The 18710-nt window shown below is 42.2% G+C and overlaps 1 protein-coding gene across 1 annotated transcript; it reads left to right on the top strand.

Moving 5' to 3' along the window:
• The first annotated feature begins 4479 nt into the window (after positions 1-4479).
• Positions 4480-18435, top strand: st8sia1 (ST8 alpha-N-acetyl-neuraminide alpha-2,8-sialyltransferase 1). Its single transcript, XM_038739187.1, has 5 exons — positions 4480-5137; positions 6478-6622; positions 11165-11274; positions 13062-13154; positions 13752-18435. Exons 1-5 carry the CDS (start codon positions 4959-4961, stop codon positions 14221-14223), a joined length of 999 nt encoding a protein of 332 aa, XP_038595115.1. The 5' UTR covers positions 4480-4958; the 3' UTR covers positions 14224-18435.
• Positions 18436-18710: the final 275 nt, after the last annotated feature.

The raw sequence follows: 18710 nt of genomic DNA, 5'->3' as shown, positions 1-18710 counted from the left end.
TGGGGAGGGTCTGGAGGTGTGGTGTAGGGTTCGAGGAGGGTGATCCATTTTTTCCACAGGAGGTAGGAGCTCATCAGTCCCCCTTTTTCAGGAGTCTCAGGTTGCACGAGGCCCCAATAGATGTCATCTGTGTGAGCCTGCAGGGGTTGTAACAACCATTGTCCAATCTGAGGGTAGCCACCTCAAAATTGAGTGCCATCTGGTAGGGTAACTACCAGTCCATCAGCGCTGCACAGGATGGTGGCTCCCAATTTTATCAGGAGATCTCTTCCCAGTAGGTTTACAGGGACTGTAGGGGACACCACAAATGGATGAAGCAAGCATTGGTGTCCCAGTTGTGTTGTCAGCGGTTCAGTCACTGGCAGTTTTTGTCCTACCCCAGTGAAGCCTACAACCTCCACGGTGTCATTGGAGATTTGATCACGTGGTGGCCTCTCTGCGTAGCTCCCTGACTCCTTTGTTGGTTGTTAGGATTTTGTGGGCAGTTTCTAGCCCAGTGGGAGGTGTTTCCACATATGAAACATCCTCCGTAGCCTCCTCCTCGTGTTTCCCATTGAAATCCACCTCTACCGCTCCCCCTTCCACGGCCACCTCTGTTTCCTCCCCTGGGAGGTCCCCATGACTGTTGGTTCCACCCTTGGTTCTGAGAAGGGTGGTGTGGATCCACCCACGATGGGATTGGATATAAATCTGGAGTATGTGGGTCGGTGGGCGGAGCTCCAGCCACCAACTGTTTAGTAGGGCCCTTCTTTTTCTCATTTACCTCCTGTCTCGCCTTCCCCAGCAGCAGCTTCAGTAGCTGCGTCTGCAACTCTTTTATCTCATTCTCTTTCCCTACCTCCTGATCTTTAGCTCGTTGTAAATGATGGACCACATGTCTCTCCCAAACCTGTGACTCGCTCCCCGGCAAATCTGGGTTAGCCAAGATGGCTTCTTTCACTGTCCCTGGAACCCCCTCAAGCACAGCCATGCGGAACCACTCCTGTTGTACGCTAGTCCTCCCCGGGTGGCACCCTGTGTTTGGTCCAAATTTCTTTACACTGATCTAAATATTCTCGGGGATTTTGTTCTGGTTTCCATGGTAACTTAGAAACGGTAGCTGCATTGGGCAAGGGAAATCTCTCTCTCATAGCTCTGCCTATAGCTGTTACCACTGCCATAAATGGTTTGTTATCTGGCTCATCCTCTGTCCCTGCATCTTCCTCTAACTCCCTCATTACATGTCCTGGCAGGCACCTGGCTGCTACAGCTCTCCAGTCACCTAAAGCTAGCCTTTGACCTGCCGTAAGTTTGTCTAACTGATCTAGCCATAAACCTCCTCCTTCAGTTACTGGGGGCATTTTGTCTACCAGTGCTTGTACATTCCCTAGCGCCCAAGGTTTGTATTTTTCCCCATATCCTCCCCCTAACTGGTCCAGTGGCATAACGTAATTCTTCTTCCTGCGCTCCCTTAATTCCTTTGTCTGTTTTCTCCTCTGCTCTAACTCGTCCAGCTTTTCCTTTGCTAGTTGCTGTTTCTCCCTAGAGTCCTGTAGTAAGGCTTGTACTTCCTCACTTATATGTTCTATCCCTGTTTTCGTTGGACTCTGGTAGGTCTGTCCCTCGGCTTCCCCTGCAGCCTCCCCAAACAAATCTGCAACTATCAGTACTGTCAGTCTTAGAGAGCCTGTCCCCTCGCCTTCCTCCTCAGCACTGTCCTCATCCTCTAATTCCCTGTCCTCCATATCCATGTCCACGACAGTTTCATCCTTCTTCCGGACAATTGGCCCCATATCTCCACTCTCTGTTCCCTGTGTGTTGGGTCTCTTCTCCTTTGCTGGGGCTTCTTCAGCCCCTCTTTTCTTCGTGCTCGAGCCTGAAATGGTTGATAGTCTCGTTCTTTTGGGTTTTCTCTTCTTAGGTCTCCAGTCTCCCTCTACAACTTTGGCATCGATGATCCTTGAGTTTGGCGCTCTGGTTTGGTTTCTACCATAAACTTACCTCCAGAAATCTCTAGCACCAGATATATTCTTATCTGGTGCTGTGGGTCCTTTTGGACCGGTATAGGGTGGTGGTAGACCTTTTGTTTCTCGGCTCGGGGTTTTCATTTTCTCTCTTCCCAAATGCCTCACCGCCTGTGCGTCCACCACGAGGGTGAACCACTCCTTTCTCTCCTCTTCCATCTTCTCTGCCTCAGCTCTGCACTTCCTCTTTTGCAGCAAACTTGCAGTCTTCTCCTTTTCTCTCGCCTCGTCTCGTTGTTTACCACATTCTAAATCCTTCCGCCACAACACAGAGTGTAGAGACCACTTACCTTCCTCCCCCTTGGTGATCTCTGCTACTGCACTCTCCATCCGTCGTTTCGCTTCCTCTTTTTGCTTTTGTCTATCTTTATTTTTGCTCCTGTTATTTATCACTGCCATCAATTTCTCGATCAAATTCTCCGTCCATCCTGACCCTGCCTAACGTGTGTACCAGCCAGTCAGTTTGTATGGAATTCACCCGAGCAACTGACCTAAACAAACAGTACTTCTCACTCCGTCACAGTTCACTTCAGTTGTCACCGTTAGGTTTCTGTGAACAGAGTGGAGGCTTTTCCTGTTTGAGACACTGATGCACAAAGTATCCCTTGGAGAATATCACTCACACTCACATTCACTCCTCCGTTCGTTCACACGTAGCATGCTGAGGTCCCAGACCTCCAGAGATCCCTCTCTACTTTACTTTTACCTTGTGAGAGCCTAAACCACGATGCTTGGATAGTCCAACTATCCAGGCCTTCCACCCTGCTTGGAGATCCCAGATCTCCGGGCCTTTCACCCTTGGTACTTCGGGGGTCCTGAATTCCCCGGGACTCAAACCCAGAACTCACGGTTCCCAACCGGAGCCCTCTACCCCCGTCGAGATAGAGGTGGAGATGCCAACTCAAGGACAAATCACAATCAACGGGCACGGTTATATCACAAACTATCCAGTTGATTTACTCATGAGTTTACACACAAATCCTAAAACATAACAATTTGTACAGTTACCGAAACAGTATTTTCTCACAAAATTTGAATGTCACCTAAACCGTCTGCCTCTCTCTCTATTTTTGGCACTTCACAGTCAGGACTCTCTCAACTGTATAATTTAACAATCACGGCCAAATGTGCAGATTCGTTTAAACAGGTTCTGCTTGCCTTTTTAAGTGCCGCGGCAGAGGAGATTGAGTCCGTCGTGTTCAGTGAGAAGGCCTGAACGGCGTCCTTTCCATCCCGGACGAGCCCCCAAATTGTTGAAGTACAACAACTTCCCCGAGTTGGTTGATGGAAAAGGACTTAGAGGAGACAAGAGATCAGATTCAAATCACACCTTCATTGAGACAGATATATCTGGAGACCCTTCCTGCACGCTACCTATGTCAGGGTCTCACTTTTCTTCCGCTAAGCTGTGTATATGTTGATGAGACATCACCCAGCTCCACATCCCATGTTACCTTATATGGAAGTTGTTAATAGGTGTAGAATATTTCTAGTGTGCCTTAAGGGCTGTCATGTGAGTGTGTGACTGTATTAATTAAAGTGTAAAGTGTATTATTGTCAGGGCCCGGTTTCCCGTCATTCCGCACAAGCTTCTAACTGTCTTAACTGTTGAATTACCTAAGATAAGCATGTCACACAATATTGAGTATCATATGAGCAATCATAAGTAATAAGTAAGCATATAAGAGAGTCATATCCTGCAATATCACTGTAGGGTTGTGTTGTATATCCACACCCACATCTGTAGAACAGCCTCTCAGAGGATTCAATTCAATTCAATTTTATTTATATAGGGCCAAATCAAAACAACAGCTATCTCATTGCGCTTTTCATAAAAGAATAGGTCTAGACCGTACTGTGTGATATAATTTACAGAAACCCAACAATTCCTAACAAGAGCAAGCTCTAGGCAACACAGGCAAGGAAAAACTTCCTTTTAAGAGGCAGAAACCTCAAGCAGAACCATGGCTCAGGGTGGTGGGCCATCTGCCTCCACTGGTTGGGGGTGAGGTCTGATGAGAGAGAGAGAGAGAGAGAGAGAGACATAGAGGGAGAGAGTGATGGGGGTTGGGGTAGAGAAGCCTACACAATATACACACAGAAGCAGCCTACAGACAGTAAAGATAATGTTGGTACAGACTGAATGAATAATGGTACAGATATTTATAGTAATGTTAATGATATGAATCCATTGTATTTTCTTTTTAGTTTATCTTACCTAATAACTTTGCAATGCAACTCTTACTACTGTATTTTCGTTCCATTGTTATGCTTGTATTTTAACACAATGTCAAGAATCTATTTTGCACGAAAGGCGCTATTCAAATAAAATGATCAATTGATTGGTTGATTGTGTTCCGTGTGTGTGCTTTTATTTGGAAGGTAGACTTCCGTTGTCACCGGCGCTATTTCTGACGAACTTGACGCGCCTCCAACAGCACAAGAAGCACTTTGTCTCAGCGGAGGGGGGTGTCGACAGGAGAAAGAGTGGGAGGTGGAGGGAGAGTGGGGCTGGCCCGGTTCACTTGCAGACCCTGCAGCAGGACGAGAGCAGCAGAGGCTCAAGGAGAGGACCGGAGGGCGGGAGAAAAAGGATCGAGGTCGACCGGATCGGGGACCCACGGAGACCCCTTTTGGATTTCGATACAGCGGGACACTGGGTGGGGAGGGGGCCCGCATGATTCTTCACAATCCGCAGGCTGTGATGATGGTGGTGATGCACCGAGAGCAGAGCGGCGGATTCCTGCAGAGCCCGACACACTGCACCACAACCCCGCAACCGAGTGTGAGCTGCTGCAGGGACAGACGCTTCTGCTCATCTCCATCAGAGCCTCACCAGCACAAAAACGGATTTCCCAGCCTACGTTTTACTGCACCGCTTTCAATTCGCATGCACCGGTTGTTTTGAGCCGTGCAACGGACAAGAGGGTGGTGGTGGTGGGGGGGGAGTGGAAGATGTTGGTGCGATGCTACCGGGGAAAGCTGTCGGTGTGGGCCGCTCTATGCGTGCTGGTGCTCTGCTGGTTCTACGTTTACCCCGGCTATAGACTCCCCCGCGATAAAGAAATAGTGGAAGAGGTGCTGAGGCAGGGGGAAGCTTGGAAGAAGAACAAGACGGGCATCGATTTATTCAGGTTCGTCTCAGGACTCAGATTTCTGTGCATTGATGTAAAGCAGTGTTTCCCAAAGTGCGGCCCTGGGGCAGATTAGTACCTTTGTTTATGATTTTCATCCACTTTAAAGCACTAAAGGGAAATAATAAAATGTTACGTACGTTTTATAAAGCAACAAATATAGGCTATTATAAGTAGGGGTTCTTGGGACAAAGTGTTTTCACTGAATACCTGTGACCTCCTTTGTCTGTAATTGAAGTCCTTGAAGGTATGGGCATATTGTCCTTGTGATGAGTTTGTGAGGATAGATTGTAATAGATACACTGTATTTGAAAAATGTTAATATGTCAGTACTGCATAAAATGCTATCTTACTATAATAACAACTGTAATTCTACAAAAAAAAAACATTCTGAATTTGTTAAAACTTTGCAAGAAACCCTATAGTAATACCACAGATACAAACACTCTTTATTTACAGACACTATTTGGGTCTTTCATTTGCACAGGGACACTGTTTTAGCAAACTAGATCAACTAGGCATGTTTGTTACACTGTGGCAATCTTATCTTATTCACTTGAGAATATGCACAGACGATCATCAGAGGCAAGGCCAATTAAGACCATGAGTGAAGGTGACGCCTTTAGAGCGGTGGACTAGTCCTGCAGGAGGATGTGATGCACACTTGACACTGCGGTTTTAACGTCACAATGCTTTAAAACAGTGGTTCTCAAAGTGGGGTCCGGGGACCCCCAGGGTTTCTTGAGGGGGTCCCCAGCAAAAAGGGGAATCATATATTTTTCTCATAATTCCATCCATCAGTAACACAGTGACAGAACATATGTCCATGTGGGTCATGGCATTCATAAACGTTTTGTAATAAGACATCTAAAAACAAAAACCCTTCAGATGGGCGATCCTGGGACAAAATCTTATCAATCGGGGGGTCCGTGGTATAATTTCTGTCAATTTAGGAGAACCACTGCTTTACAAGACCTTTTTTGGTCAGGTCTCGTCCAATCCATTATCAGGATTTAACAGTTGAGAGAGTGAAAAAGCTACCCCAACTTTCAAGACTACTAGTGAGCATCCATTTCGCAAGCCTGTTATTGAATGTTGACATCTTTGAAACTCCAGGCATATATATAACCTAAAATATGTGATCAGGTCCTCTGATGTGCAGCCCTTGACCTTGCACAGCGGTTCTTTGTCCTGTCAAATGAATACATATCTTATTCTGGCTGTCTCTTGGCAAATAATTAAGCAATTATCATAGCTGGTCTCTTATAAGAACCCCATCTGTGTCACAACAATCATCACCAGAGACAAGACTTCTCATTTCCCGCATACTGTCTGCACAGGAAGTTACTGACAAAGTGCTGTGATCCCCGGAGGATGTTTGCAGTGACCAAGGAGAACTCGCCGATGGGCAAGGTCCTGTGGTATGATGGCGAGTTTTACCACTCGCACACTGTCAACAACGACACCTACCCACTCTTTGTACAGGTATGTAGCATAAGCGGTAATATAAGATGTTTTAATCATACATTGCATAAAATAGCAAATTCACATGCAAAAGGGAGCAAATATTTTATTCTGTTGCTCTTTGTTGGAGCTCAAGTGTCTCTAGTGTAAACCGCAGCCTGAGACAGGCAGCTGTGCTCTTGGAAAGCAACTAAGATCAGATGATGGGAAAACGATTTTTCTTCCACTCAATGCAATATGACACTGTTTGGGGGACAGCTGCTTTTAACATGGATCCTTGTTGATCCATAATGGAGTCTGGGTGGGGGCAGAGGAGCACATAGACACTACACTTGTGTAGTGTTTCGCTGTGTGACGGGAGTCAGTCTTAAGACATGGGGATGTGAGTTGAAGGGCCTGTTAGAGCCGCAAGACACCTAAAAAAAAATATGGCGCAAACATCAGTAAAATACCAAGAATGAAAGATACTACCCATTGCCACCATATGCGTCTTTCACTTTTCCTTTAGGGCTTATATTAAGGCAGCAGATGGGATAGCTGGAGAGGGGCAGATGAGGACACATTTTATGTTTTTGTCTCATTTGTATATATTTGTTTTACATCAAATCAGGCTCCTGATCTGTGTTCATCAGTCAAGAGGATATGTTACGGTGTGTTTTTTTCCACTGCAGTCTAAGATAGAGGTGTTTAAACCATGAGGGATAACTGGAGGAGAATGTGCCACACATGTCTCCCTCCCTAATTATTTCCCTTTTCCTTTCTATGTAGAGAATGTAGCACAAAGCCAATGGACCTACAGTGTTTATTTATGCCTCTGTGAATGTGTATCTGTATCTAGATAAGGGCCGTTAGGCTATTTTTACATGGTTCCATGCCTGTGCGTGGGTGTGTGGGTGCGCATGTGGATGAAGGTGTTTGTGCCTGAAAACAAGACAAAATGACAAACTCTGGTTTAAGTTCTGTTGCTGTGGTTTTTGTATCCAGGGGCGGTACATCACACTAATAATCAACATTGGATCCTTATTACAGATGCCGCAGATCGGCAGTCTAATATCCTGGTTGGTAAATGCGATGAACACCTGACCCTAATTTACAGACGTGAACCGTGCATGTTCATTCATGAGGGATGTGGGGAGGTGAGCATGAATAAATAAGGAAGTGAGGCGAGAGTGGCCGAGCTGAGCCACAGCGTGGGTGTGTGGGCATGAATGTACAGCAGTGGGTTTACAGTAAAGCCAGAGTTTAATGTAACTGTTTTTTTTGTATGTATAAAGTAGAATTTTATACACTGTTTTATTGCCAATAGGCCTAAGTGTTTATGTTCTACATTCAGAATACATTGAAATGATGGGGAAATAATAACAATTAGCGTTAATTACGGTCCTAAGCCTTGTTACTATTTACAAGTGGTTTTGAGAAACCGTTTCCATTGCTAAGATAGCTGTCACTATGTCCATTTTAGAAGATGTTAATTGGGTAAACGGACTCTTTTTAAAATGAACTGCAAAAAGTCATCTTATGTCCATTTTATGCAACATTTCTTTAACTCTCTGTGTTTGTGTTGTGGCATCCCTATGGTTTAAATATTCCTTTTTGACACATAGGTTGAGTGTGTGTTGTTTTGTTTTTGAACAAGGTTAGCTAACCGTTTAAGTGTGTTAGGTATTAATGTTACATCCATCGCTACTCCAAGTCACTGCAATATTGTTGGCCAGACTGCGGTGTAGCTCCACGTCCAAGGTTTTGGTGATATCCTACTGCATTGTGCCGCTTTGCAACTTGCATGACCTATCCCAGTAGTCTGACTGCACTTCCTCTGCAAGCCTATATTGTGGCCTGTTACATAGTTTCTCTGAAGGACGGTAACTAGTAGTTAGATGGGATGGACAAAGCACAAGCTCACACACACGCACAGATATTCCCTGCCTTCTCAACTACCAGTGCTGTGATTGCAGGTCTGAACACAGACAGCCAGCTTTGCTACACCAAGCTGGCAACAGCTACCGTATCTGAGCATCTGCCAGGGAATGTGCCAATTAGGGCTTTGACAGTTAATTGCTGGTTAGTTCAATGGCTCAAACAGAACAGCCATACTTACAGTTCACTGGACAGTAGATTCCTATTCTTTCTTCTTTTCACTTCACATAGTTCTCCTTTCTGTTGTCCCATGCAACAGAAATGGCCGGGACAAAGGTTATGCTTAAAAATTTATCAAATATCAGCATCTCAAAAGCTTACAGGTTAACATACCTACACTGAAAAAAACACACTTTACCTTGTTCCAGCTTCTCAAATGAGAAATGAAAGTTTCTTTAGTTACCATGTGTTTCACACCACAACCTTTGTCCCGGCCATTTCTGTTGCATGTGTTTCACACCATGGTAACTTGAATATATTTTGGCTGTGGCCTGTTGGCCAGACAACAAGAAATGTGATGGTATTGTTTTACCAATTTCAGATTTTTTATGGTCTAAAACTAAATTGAAAGAAAAATCAACATAGAAATCTGAAATGAAAATGATCGTTAGCTGCAGACCTACATTGCAATGAAAAACCCAAACCAATATCTATTAAGATAGAGTAAAAGATTTAGATTAATAACTTTACAGAAATAGCTGGGCCACGTGCTACTGTAATAAGTGTCCCCCTCTCAAATTTTAGCCCGACTTGCTGGTTCCCCTCCCCTGCTTGATATGCTGTTAGCAGGGTATTGTCCTCTGACTCAGCCCCCTGTCACGGTCTAAAAGAGACCCTGAGGCAAGGAGAGGTGTGTGTGTATTTTTGTGTGTGTGTATTGAGTCTGTGCACTCCAAGGGGAATAATAAGCACAATTGTTTCTGTCATCTCGCTTAATCCATGCCTCCGACTTAAATGCAGCTAAGGCAAAGAGATTTTTGGCTCTTGCCAAATGAAGCGTGGTATTTCGGTGTTCTTTTTAAACAGCTTTAATGCTGTTTGATACAAGGCTTTAATTTAGATGATGATGCCGCAGTGATACCCACCCTGGGGCAATTTCTTCAGTCGCTAAGGTGTATATAGAAAGATTGTGGAGTAGCTTAGCCAATTTAAAAAAATACAAATTTATTTTAAGAAATAATCACATACTAAGCTGTAATGCCTGAACACCACGTATTGCAATTGAAAGTGATGGCCAAGGCTAAACTAGTTAGCTAAAAGTTATGGATAATAGCTAGTGAAATGTAATGGAAACAGCTGAAATAATTAGCTAAATTTAAAGGATAAATGGTTGAAACAACAGTGATAGATAAACACTTGAAATAGCTAGCTAAAACTAATGGATAAACAGTTGAACTAGCTAAAAGTAATCCTATCCTATCTCAGACCTCTACATCTATATCTTAAAATCTATACAACAGCTGTCTCACTTAACTTGTTGCTGGCTAGCAAGCTTTCTATAATTGACAAGAAAAGACGAGTGTTCAGTTTTAGCTTTGATGAGTTGGAGGAATTAATTGTGTTGGTGGAGAAGAAGAAACCTTCTTAATTATTAGCCCAGGATACAAATTTAAACAAATTCAAAATAATCATCTTGACTGCTGATATATACCTATAAATCATGCGTTGGGAAATTTAAAGTGCCATCATATGATTTGAGTAGCCTTTAAATCATAATGTTCCCCATTATTATTGTAATTGCCATACAGACTGGTTATTTACAATATGAATTATGACATCCTAACTTGGGAAATTCTTCATTTAGGGTGATTTTGTAATGAATTCCTATTATTAGATAAGATATTTTTTCCAAATGCAGTTAGGAAACCAAAAATCATAAATGTCAAACTTAACTGAGATAAGTAGTTCAGACTTAGGAAGTCTCTATAATGAGGTTATTATATCTATAATGAGCTTATTTTATATGTTTTATAAATCCAGAGGATCTTAAAGTAAATTCAGCCAACAAAACAATGCTTAACATTGACGAAAAGGCAATCTGTTGTAATTTAGGTACACACAAATGGGAAATGAAAGCGAAGTGAAGGGACAGTCAACGAGAGAGAGACACACAAACAGCTGTATTTATACGCCTCTCGCTTCTTCTCTGTTTGTGTAGTGCAACACAATTTCACAAACATGCAGAGGGATAACAGAGCAGGAGGGTTTCCTTATACCTCATACAAATCACACTGTCTTTTACTGTGACTTGTAATATTTCCCTCCAATAGACTTCTCAAAAATACGGAACAAGAGCATTTCCCGGATCAATTCAATACGGAACACATCTTTTAGTTTCCAGTTATGGGACGACTGCCAACACTATTCTCGGAGCAAATACCACAAAATCTGATTCATAAGCTGTATAACATCTGCTTGCTTTTGTCCACCTCCTCACTTCATATGACCATGCTGGTTTGTGTCTCAGCACGTTAAGGTTGTGAAGGGACGTTAGCAGTAGGCCGAGGTCCTGCTCTTTTTGGGATCTGAGTTTAGAGAAAATGAATATTTGTTTTTGTGCCTGTGTGTAGGCGGCTTTGTGTGTTCATGTCCAGGTGGTTGTGTCTGTGTGTAAACTAACAGAGCTGCATGTTTCCTTCTACCCAGGACAACCCCCTGCAGCTGCCCCTGAAGAAGTGCGCGGTGGTGGGCAACGGTGGCATTCTCCGGCACAGCAAATGTGGAAGGGACATTGACCAGGCCGACTTCATCATGCGGTGAGAAACAAGGGACTTTGGGGCTGTGAGTGCAAGTGCGTGCATGTATATGATTTCTTCTTGCCCAAGAGAGCAGCCAAACCCCATCGGCCATCAGTGAAATGAGAGCTGGTGTCGACTGTAGCCAAGAGAGAAACACATACATGGAAAAATGGGGCACAGCGAGGGCAAGAGAGAAAAGAGTATAGGCGTGAGTAAGCAAAATAGGATTCGACAAAGATATATATATAAATATATATAAAATAAAAGGAGAGCATTAAGTGATTTTGCTTCACTTGGTGAAGTAATCTAGATGCTGGAAAAATATGCATTTGTATTGGTTTTGATAGAGGAAGAAACCATCTCTGAAAAACCTGTAATCTTCCTCGAGAACATGATAACTACTCCAGAGTGTTGAAGCAGAACAGTTTGAAGAGAGAGCTAATGTGAAATCTACAGTTGTTAAATTCATATTAGACGAGGCGTGCAAGGAAGAATGCATGACGTGCATGATCATGTACTGTCACAGTGACTACTTTGCAGAAGCAGCACAAGTATGTGCTCTTACTTACATTAGACTGGTCAGTTAGAGCTTTATAGCCTGACCGGCCAAACTGAACTGTGCATGAAACAAATGCAAAACAGAAATGCGCTTGTGGGTCATATGTCGACTCATTATGGGAAGTGTCAGTTTATGCTTTTGAAACTTGAAACTCTTGAAGCTTGAAATGCATTGCAATCCAGAGTAGCTGCTGATCCAAGCCTTTTCTGTGAACTTAATGCCATTGAGTGCCTGTGTTATACAATACAATATTACATTTTCTCACTCTTTTTGCATTAGACGTTTCCCCTCCTTTTTTGAGTTTTATCACTGACCCACTTGGGAAGCCTCTTTCCCACAGTTTCTTGTGAATTGGAAGTTTATACCACTGTGTAAATGTTTAAACAGACACGATGGTTATGTTGTTGCAAAAACACCAAGATACTGCAAACGAAAGACTTACTATATGTTAAATTTGAATTTAGCTGAAAAAGAGACCCCTCAGCACAATACTGTGCACTCCTCTGTTTTTGTTTTTTGAGAGACGCTACCCCACACTCTCCGCACTATTACCAAACTGTCGGTACATAATCTGCAGGGGGCGCTGCTTTAAGGATGTGAGGAGCTTATATGATTGACCATGATTGCGACCAGCCCTCAACAGATTCTTACTAACTCTCCCTTGTTTCATGCATCTGATCTGCATCATAGATCTGCTTGGGTTTAACATGGGTATACCAAAAGTGAAACTGCTTCTCAGCCATGTCATTCCACCTTTAATGTCTCTTCTACCATTGCAGCCTGTGATATTATCATTAGCTCTCAATCCATGAGCCTCTTCACAAGTAGTTAAAGATCTCTGACATGCTGTCTCCATTGCAAGCACATACAAAACCACGTTGTTATCACAATCAAAGCAAATTAGTGGGGTGGTAATGGTGCAGTGGATAAGATTCATGCCTTTGATGTGAGAGACCTGGGTTTAATTCCCCACGGTGACACATCCGCCAATGTGTCCCTGAGCAAGACACTTAACCCCTAGTTGCTCCAGAAGCATGCAATTGTAAGTCGCTTTGGATAAAAGTGTCAGCTAAATGAGTAAATGTTGTGGAGATAAAGAGGCATAATGACTTTAATAAATCCTTTGTTTACACTATAAGTGCTTGAACAGCTTATATACATCATAATAATGGTTGCGTATGTGGAGTGTGTGTACATGTGGATTATGTGAAATGTTAAATATATGATGTGCGTTTATTTCATTTAGGTGTAACCTTCCACCGCTTTCAAAGGAATATGTGGACGATGTGGGAACCAGAACACATCTGGTTACGGCCAACCCCAGCATCATAGAGAAAAGGTAATCAGCTTGCTTTTTGATTATCAGAATCGCACGTCGCAAGTCAAACTCTCTTCTGGTATCAAATAAAACATTGCACGGTCATCACTTGGGCAGAGATATTGATGTCTGCGGACAGAGTAGGTTCCAGCATCCTGCTGTAGCAGGCTTAGATGGAAAAAGCTAATGGGTTGTATTGTGGAATCAGTGTGGTGATGTGAGGAGATGGTGAAATAATGGTGAAAACGTTATAGAGCACTTGAAAACAGTGTTTACAAATAACTTGGATATGGATATTGTAAGATGCATTATGCAACACAAGTATTTGTGTAGCCGCTTTCAACAACTAGACAGATGTTCAACATGACAAAATAAAAATACGCCGATAAATTTCATTAAAAAGAGTAAAATAAAGTGAATGAAAGGAATTAGACAGAAGAATTAAAAAGGAGATAAAGTGAGAGAAACATTTGAAGTGCAAATCATAAGTCATTTTTTCCTTGTACTCTCTGCCTGTAGGACATCTGTTTTAACAAATCATTCCCTGCTTTATGCTGTCCTGTAATCTTGTTTGTCAGATCACGAATAACTCCCACTCTTTCTCCCTCTGTCTCTCAGATTTCAGAACCTTCTGTGGTCGAGAAAAACTTTTGTGGATAGTATGAAGGTTTACGGCTCAAGCTACATCTACATGCCAGCGTTCTCCATGAAGCCTGGCACCGACCTGTCATTGCGGGCATATTACGCCCTGGCAGACACCTCTTCCAACCTCACGATGCTATTTGCAAACCCAGAATTCCTGCTCACAGTGGGAAAATTCTGGAAAGCCCGCAACGTGCACGCCAAACGTCTCTCTACAGGGCTCTTCCTGGTCAGCTTGGCGTTGGGGCTGTGCGAGGAAGTGACGGCCTATGGCTTCTGGCCATTTTCTGTCGGCCTGGACAAGCAGCCAGTCAGCCATCATTACTACGACAACATCTTGCCCTATAAATGGTTCCATGCAATGCCTGAGGAGTTTGTCCAGCTTTGGCAGCTGCACAAAAGTGGAACACTGCGCATTAGAGTGGGACGCTGTCCTCCTCAGGAATGAGGGCGTTAGAGATTTGAGTCAAGTGATAGTGGTCAGGTCAAGTTCAGTGAGCTACAGGAAGCAGGCATTTGGGTTGTGAAGCGGCAGGAATCTGTCGTCATTGCAAAAATGACTGCACATTTTTCCTGTGAGGAACCTCGGCCTGCCTCTGCGTCCCTGCAGCTAATCCCTAATTATCATGAGAATGTCATCCATCCAGGCCAGCAGCATCAGGGACAGAATACACAATGACACATGCAGCCACATACAAACACAATGTAAAATCCAACATTTCCATAACTTGCCATATCGCTTCCCATTTTTTCTGAAATGTGTGTGTGTGTGTGGATGTGTGTTTGTTTAGAAAGCCTCAGCTGGGACTATTAGAGGTGAAAGTGTGGGTGGTTGGATGGGTAGGGGATGTTTTTTTTGTTAACTACTGTATCTGACTGATACATGGAGCAGCTGGACCAAACCCCCTTCTGGGTTTTTGTTAAACAGAGACAGAAGAAGTAGAGGACCAGGGAGAATAATAAAACACACTGAAAGACTGTTGAAATGCGAGGAACAAGGGAGAGATAATGGTGTCCTGGTATATAGTGGCTTGAATAGGGCTGAAATTTAATGGAGGAAAAAAAAGACAGACAGGGGAGAGAGAGTGAAAGCAGGCTCAAATGAAAGGATTTTTCTCTGCTTTTCTTCAACCAAGCGCTTGATTGGCATTCTCTGGTGCCAAATAGAGCTTTTGTTCAAAGCAGGAGCCATTAGAAATGGAGTCTTAAGTTCTATATACCCTAGAATGTTTAGCCAAGTTGCATTTTAACCTTTACTGAAAAGGGAAATGGGTACACCCTGATGTCTATGTATTGTTTTCGTTTGCCAAATCTGATTTTATTTAAAACAGAAATTAACATTTTTTGCTAAAAAAACAGGTACCTCACCTCAACGTGAGCATTTAGAGTATTTAGTACGGTTCACTCACACGCAGGCTCCTCATGTTGACAAGAAACGGCCTGACCGGCTTCTTCTTCTTAAGAAGCGGTTACCAAGTCATCTCTTCCTAACTGTGCTATACTTGCCAAGTGCCAAGCCAAGGGAACAGTGATCTCTTTGATACACACTCTGGCACTGTCCTTGTGCTTTTAAATGGCGAGACGCTAATATAAATAGAGGCAGTGACAGAAAAAGACTTGACTCGATGTCACAAATTGGCATTTTAATGGTGACCTTTTTTTTTTCTTTAGATGGTGGACACCTTGTTGGGTAAATTATTTTATTATTATTATATTTTTTTTTTATTATCATTCATGCAATTATTGTCGTTACCATTTTGCATCGCAGTATAGGAAGAACTGAGCCTATGTCCTGTACTCCTTTGTTATAATTGTGTTTTGTTTTTTTCATGCACAAGGGAAAAATAACTCACTCATGTAAACACTACAGACAACAGTTTTTTGGTTTGTTTGTTTTTTGTACTTGATGGCCGTGCAGATGGAAAACAAACGTACTTGATCTGAAATGGTTCTTTCTTTAAAATGTTACTTAAGAGTGATACATGTGATCGTGCCATATTGTCACCATGGAAAATGCATGAAGTCTACCACAATCCTTGGACATACTCATCGGACTGAAGGTACAGAACATGTTGATAGGTTGGCGTTTTGTGTGTTTGTCCACTACTTGTCTGTTAAACTTAATGAGGTCCAGTGCCTTTATGATGTATGAAGGCAAGAAGATAATTCAAGTGAGGGATATTTGTACAATGCTCTTAAATTTGTTTTTCTTTTCTTGGCCACACTCGGCTCTGTGGATGAGTTGGACAATACGTGATAGTAACCTCTGACGTCATGTAAAAGTAACTTAAAGAGCGCTAGATGTTGGATGAAGTTAATGGAGTGAAACCAAATCTAATGTTTTCCAGTCCAAATGCACATGTGGCTACTCGACTTCGAACTGAACTTGATGAACATTTTGACCAATTAGTTTTTCTTATTGTGATGTTTCTTATTTGCACCTTTTTAATTTTTCTCTCTCCTGCACAGTATTGTGAATGAATGAGAAGTGACATAGTGTGAGTTATAAGTAAGCATGATGATTTTTAAAGTGTATGTGCTTTTGGTACACTGATTTTTTTAAATCTATTTCCATTATGTTTGGATTCATGCCCTCATTCCATCCTATCTGAGTGATAAAAGAACCACTGACAAGCTGTGATTTCTTATCAAAAGGGAGATGAATCTGTTGTGTAAATAATGGTCTGTTAGCATAATTACAAATTAGTTTTAGATGTCCAATCTTTCTTTAAAAGTATACTTTTTCTGAAACAAACTTCACTGAGCTCAAAATGTCGCAATAAACTGTAGTTGTTGCTAACAGAAAACAACTGAATCTTTGGCTCTTCCTGCTACAACCTGCGCAGCTTACGTTCACATGTTCATGTGCTACTACATGTTTGAAACACTGATTCTTGACATTTTTAACTGTTTCTGTCAATGATCATGTGTAGAAGAACATGTAAGCGCAATATCACCATCACTAGTGAGGGCAGCATATCATAAGTGATTTTATTACATTCCAACGACAGGTTTTAAGTGGTTGAACTTGCCAAGATGTACTCCACAGTTTCATAATCCAGCTTGTGTTTTCCGTATTCTATCACGTATTAATAAAATTTATAGGTATAGTTTGACATTTTGGGGAATGCTCTTATTTTCTTTGAGTTAGATGAGAAGATTGAAGCCACTCTCATGTCTGTGTGGTAAATATGAAGCTACAGCTTGCAGCCGGTTAGCGTAGCACCTCGAAAGCTTTCGCTTGCTGAAAATAAAAATTTTCAGCAAGTGAAAGAGCTAGCTGTTGCCCCATTTCCAGTCATTATGCTATGCTAAGCTAAGCTAACTGGCTGCTTGCTGTTGCTTCATATTTAGCAAACAGATATGAGAGTAGTATCAATCTTCCCATCCAACTCTTGAAAAGAAAGATAACTTGGGCTTGGGGCACACGAAAAAAGCAGGCCAGGACAAAATAGCGAGTACACAATGGCAGATTGTTGTCTATTTTCTTTCCTGTCTCAGGCCAATTGATCACATTTGTCAAGCTAAAATGTGGCTGTAGGGTATCCATTTGGTTAGAGTCTGCCCATGGATAGCCACATTTGATCCCCATAACAGCCATATGATCGGTTGCAGTGTCCTTAAGTATGAACTCAGTGAACCACTGTGTCTGTGTCAAACTGTTAGCTCTGTAGCCTTCTTTCACCTCGTGATGATGATTTCTTTAACTTTTTGGTCCTGTTAGACATCAGCACTGTTTTTTCCTACTCAGTTCAGATTTAACACGTCTCAGAGCATCTCAGATTTAGAGACATAATCATTGGAAGCTTATCTGTCATCTCTGCCTCACACCTACAGAGTGTGAGGACATGATGTATCACAATGGCAGGCTTAACATAAAGTGGGTCAAATAGTAAATGCAAATACATTTTGGCATTTGCTTTAATCTGATACTACTTGATGGTTAGACAGAAATAAAAACAAGGTAAAGCCACAATGTGTAGGGTTTTTGTAATGTTATTATAGTGTGTTTTAAATTATTCTGATGGCATATATTTTTGTGTCTAAAAAGTAAGACAATCCTGGTAAATATTGGCGCAGTGCATGTATTGCTTTCAGCCCATTCATCTCTGTCTACTTGGATCAAATCAGTAGAGTGAGGGGAAGGGGGACAGGGGTGTACATTGCTGTCTTCCATCACTAAGTGTGTAATTTTTAAATTCTACACATAATGGCTTTTGTTTGGGATTTCATTTATGTCACATTTTTAGTTGTGGTGATGTAGTGACTTCAGTTAAAACAAATACAAATTATGATTTGTAATGACTGACACGTTTTTGATTAATATCTAGATCCAGAGGGCTGAACTTTCTTACATATTTAAATATTTGATGGTATGCCACGCTTGGTTATTTTAAACAACAGAGGTTGTGGTTTATTTGCCTTGATTGACTGAATTTGTTAAAAAAAAAAAAAAGATGAAGGAGACACCCCCATTGTCACCTCCTGTGCTCATTCAAGTCATCTGGTGTGAACAAACCTGCCCGAGCATGTTGAAAATAAATCAGAACTGCAGTTCAAAATGGTTTAAACCAATTGTACGTGTGGCCTGGATTAAACTGTGAAGGGAATCCATATACAAGGCGAACACTGGTATCCAATAAAAGAAGGAAAATGATAACATGCTTTCAGCTGTGTGGTTTCCTTTTCGTGTTTTATAGCCACATATTATTGTGAAACAGAAGACAAATGTAGAGCCGATGTGTTTGAAATGAAGAAGAAATATTCTACTTTTCCCATGAATGTGTGCACATGTTGTTTCATGTGAAGTCAGTTTTTTCAGGCTCTTTGTACCATTCCTGTGTGTCCCCTATGTGTGAGTGGACAGGAATTTTGCTACCCATATAGTTTGTTTAGTGGTTGTGAATATTTCTGCTCCCGGGGAAGAGAAACCCT

The sequence above is a fragment of the Micropterus salmoides genome, unplaced genomic scaffold (assembly GCF_014851395.1).
Source record: "Micropterus salmoides isolate LMB-PRFRI ecotype aquatic unplaced genomic scaffold, ASM1485139v1 Ms_hic_scaffold_23, whole genome shotgun sequence".
NCBI lineage: Eukaryota > Metazoa > Chordata > Actinopteri > Centrarchiformes > Centrarchidae > Micropterus > Micropterus salmoides.
Note: the sequence above shows the minus strand (reverse complement) of the source record. Positions and strands in the feature narration are given on the sequence as shown.

What these genes read in the sequence shown, in the direction of transcription:
- st8sia1 (XM_038739187.1), top strand. Translation starts at nt 4,959, where the DNA reads ATGTTGGTGCGATGCTACCGGGGAAAGCTGTCGGTGTGGGCCGCTCTA. An exon ending in ACGGGCATCGATTTATTCAG is followed by an intron (nt 5,138 to 6,477) that starts GTTCGTCTCAGG and finishes CTGTCTGCACAG; the next exon opens with GAAGTTACTGACAAAGTGCT. An exon ending in CCCAGCATCATAGAGAAAAG is followed by an intron (nt 13,155 to 13,751) that starts GTAATCAGCTTG and finishes TCTGTCTCTCAG; the next exon opens with ATTTCAGAACCTTCTGTGGT.